Raw genomic sequence first — 2,482 nt, 5'->3', positions numbered from 1 at the left:
AAAAGTGCATATATAAATTAAGGGAATCATAAGACTGGCTCATTCTATTTAGTATATCACGGAAATGCCACTCGAGTGCCCTCCTTCTCAGCTTGAACGCAGGTCCAACAAGACCACCGCTAGGCGTCCACGGATCAGGGGACAGATACAGAGCAATAGGAATATCCCGCAATTGAAGTCCTTGCTATAAGCCAAACTTCTGCAGAACATCCAACACATTGGCCACCACTTCAGGCTGCTTGCAGATGCTTCGGTAGCTCCTATCGACTTCTATTTTCAGGCCCCTTGCAATGTCCATTATCTACTTTGCATTGGGAACTACAATGCAAACACATCTTTGAGCGCCGGCTTTCGCATGCACGAATACATTCTCTACAATGGGGTGCTGCTGCAGATACATTTCGATTTTGCCTAAAGCAATGTACTCACCATCGAGGAGTTTTATGATGTCGCCAATGCGGTCGATAATGCGAATAGCACCTGTGTCGTCGATCTCGGCGATGTCGCCGGTCTTGAACCAACGCACGCCATCCATCTCGAAAAACGCCTCCTTCGTCTTCTCAGGCCTCAGGAAGTATCCATTCACGACGTTAGGTCCACCCACGAGAACTTCTCCCCGGGGGTATGGCTTGTCTGTAATGCGATATTCGCCCCAGTCAGCAAGATTCACAAGGACACCGTGGCAAGGCCCACCACAAAGGCCGGTTCGGAGGTCGCAGGGTAGGGTTCCAGAGATGCACGAGCATGTCTCGGTGGCGCCGTAGCCCACCTGTATCGTGCACCCAAACAAGGCTCGCATCCTGGAATGCGTCGTTTCCGACAAAGGAGCTCCTCCCACCAATATTATGCGCAACTTGCCGCCCATTTACGCAGCAACTTCCCTAAACACCATAAGGTCGATGAGTTTTTTCACAAACGCCGAGGTCTCCTGCGACTCCTTCTTTGCAAGAGCTTTCGCAAAAATGTTTTGCATGAGATTGCTCTTTTCCGTGACCCGCTCCATGACGCCATCGACGATTCTGTCGAGGACGAGCGGCACCGCGTTTATGTACGTAGGCTTAGCCACCTGTGCGTCGCCTAGTGTGCCCGGCATGATTTTAGGGCTGTTGTTGGTCAACGTCTTTGGCGACCCATACATAATCACGTTGTTCAGGGCTACAAGAGCGATTTCGGTGCAAAACTCCATCACGTGGGCGAGGGGAAGGAAGGCCAGATAGCGGTCGTCTTCGCGGATATCTGCCACATAGGCATATGATATGACCGCACTTACTATGCTAGCGTGCGTTAGCTCCGTGCCCTTCGGAAGACTCATTGAACCGCTTGTGTACATGATGATCGCCACATCGCTGGCAGTCGGCTAGCGCAAGGGGGCGTTCAGGAACTTTCCGCTCATCACCACTTCCTTGAAGGGGATCACAGCCACATCTTTTAGAGTTTCGGGCACTGTACCCAAACCCTCCAGCTGATCTTCGAACACGATCACATGCGTGATCGCAGGACACTTACCGAGAACCTCCGCCGTGCGTTCGAGAAGGTCTTGCGACGTTATGAGAACGTTAACTTCAGTCTCACAAAGTGACATAGCAATCTCCTTGGCTGAAAGGTTACTGAACACAGTCACGACTGTCAGCCCTTGGCGCAGGCAACCCATGGTCGCCATGAACCACTCGGCACGCGTTTCAGAGAATATTGCTACTCTGCCGCTAACTCCCGTGCCAATCTTGGCGAGGCCCTGGCTGAAATTAGCCACCGTATCTTGCAGCTCACGATATGTCATGAACGAGTACTCCCCAAGGTGTAGCTTTTCGATTTTCTAGCCATCAACCACGCAGCAATCTCGAGCCAAGAGCTACCGCGTGCCCATGCAAGGCTTGTCGCCTAGTTTGGCGGCGGCATTCTCCACGATGTCCGGCAGCGTAGTCACATTAGCGGCCCGGAATTCCTCCTCCAAAACGGTACCTCTCGAGAAGCCAGGATCTGCCTTTACCCAGTAGCCAGCTTCGTTGCGGACGCCAAAGACCTGCGATGGCATTGCCTCGCTTGACTTGGGCGCGGGCTTTGCGAAGACTGCTTATGCCTGAAAATCCTAGAGCTAGACCTGCTTAGACCGAAGTAACTCCAAGGAAGCAGCAAAGGAAAATATCAAGTAGCATGAGAAAAACCCAAGCAAAATTAAGAACGCGAAACTGAGAATGAAGTACAACTTTTAAAGTAAAAAAATAATCCATTCACTATACAACCATTATGTTATGATTTACTTCAATTAATCCATAATCAAAACGTAACGCATCTTAAACCTAGATATGAGTATTTTTCGTTGAGCAAGTGTGTGTGAAGGGGGGGGGGGCAGTGGTGTATGTGACAAAACGTGAATGTGTGTTTTTGTGTATTAGTGTTTATGTGTGTACGCTCTGGCAGGGTCTATATAATTATCTTTAGCATTAGACCTAACTAGGTTACCATGACGTATTAGGAATAATAT

The 2,482-nt window shown here is 49.8% G+C and overlaps 1 protein-coding gene across 1 annotated transcript; it reads right to left on the bottom strand.

Annotated features, from left to right (window-relative positions):
* Positions 1-301: 301 nt before the first annotated feature.
* On the bottom strand, positions 302-799 carry LOC119590407 (long-chain-fatty-acid--CoA ligase 4-like). The gene has a single exon (XM_037939075.1). The coding sequence runs from the start codon at positions 797-799 to the stop codon at positions 302-304; it is 498 nt and encodes a 165-aa protein (XP_037795003.1).
* Between the last annotated feature and the right edge of the window lie 1,683 nt (positions 800-2,482).

This window comes from Penaeus monodon, chromosome 27 (assembly GCF_015228065.2).
Source record: "Penaeus monodon isolate SGIC_2016 chromosome 27, NSTDA_Pmon_1, whole genome shotgun sequence".
Taxonomy (NCBI): Eukaryota; Metazoa; Arthropoda; class Malacostraca; order Decapoda; family Penaeidae; genus Penaeus; species Penaeus monodon.
This window is presented reverse-complemented; position numbering and strand designations above follow the sequence as displayed.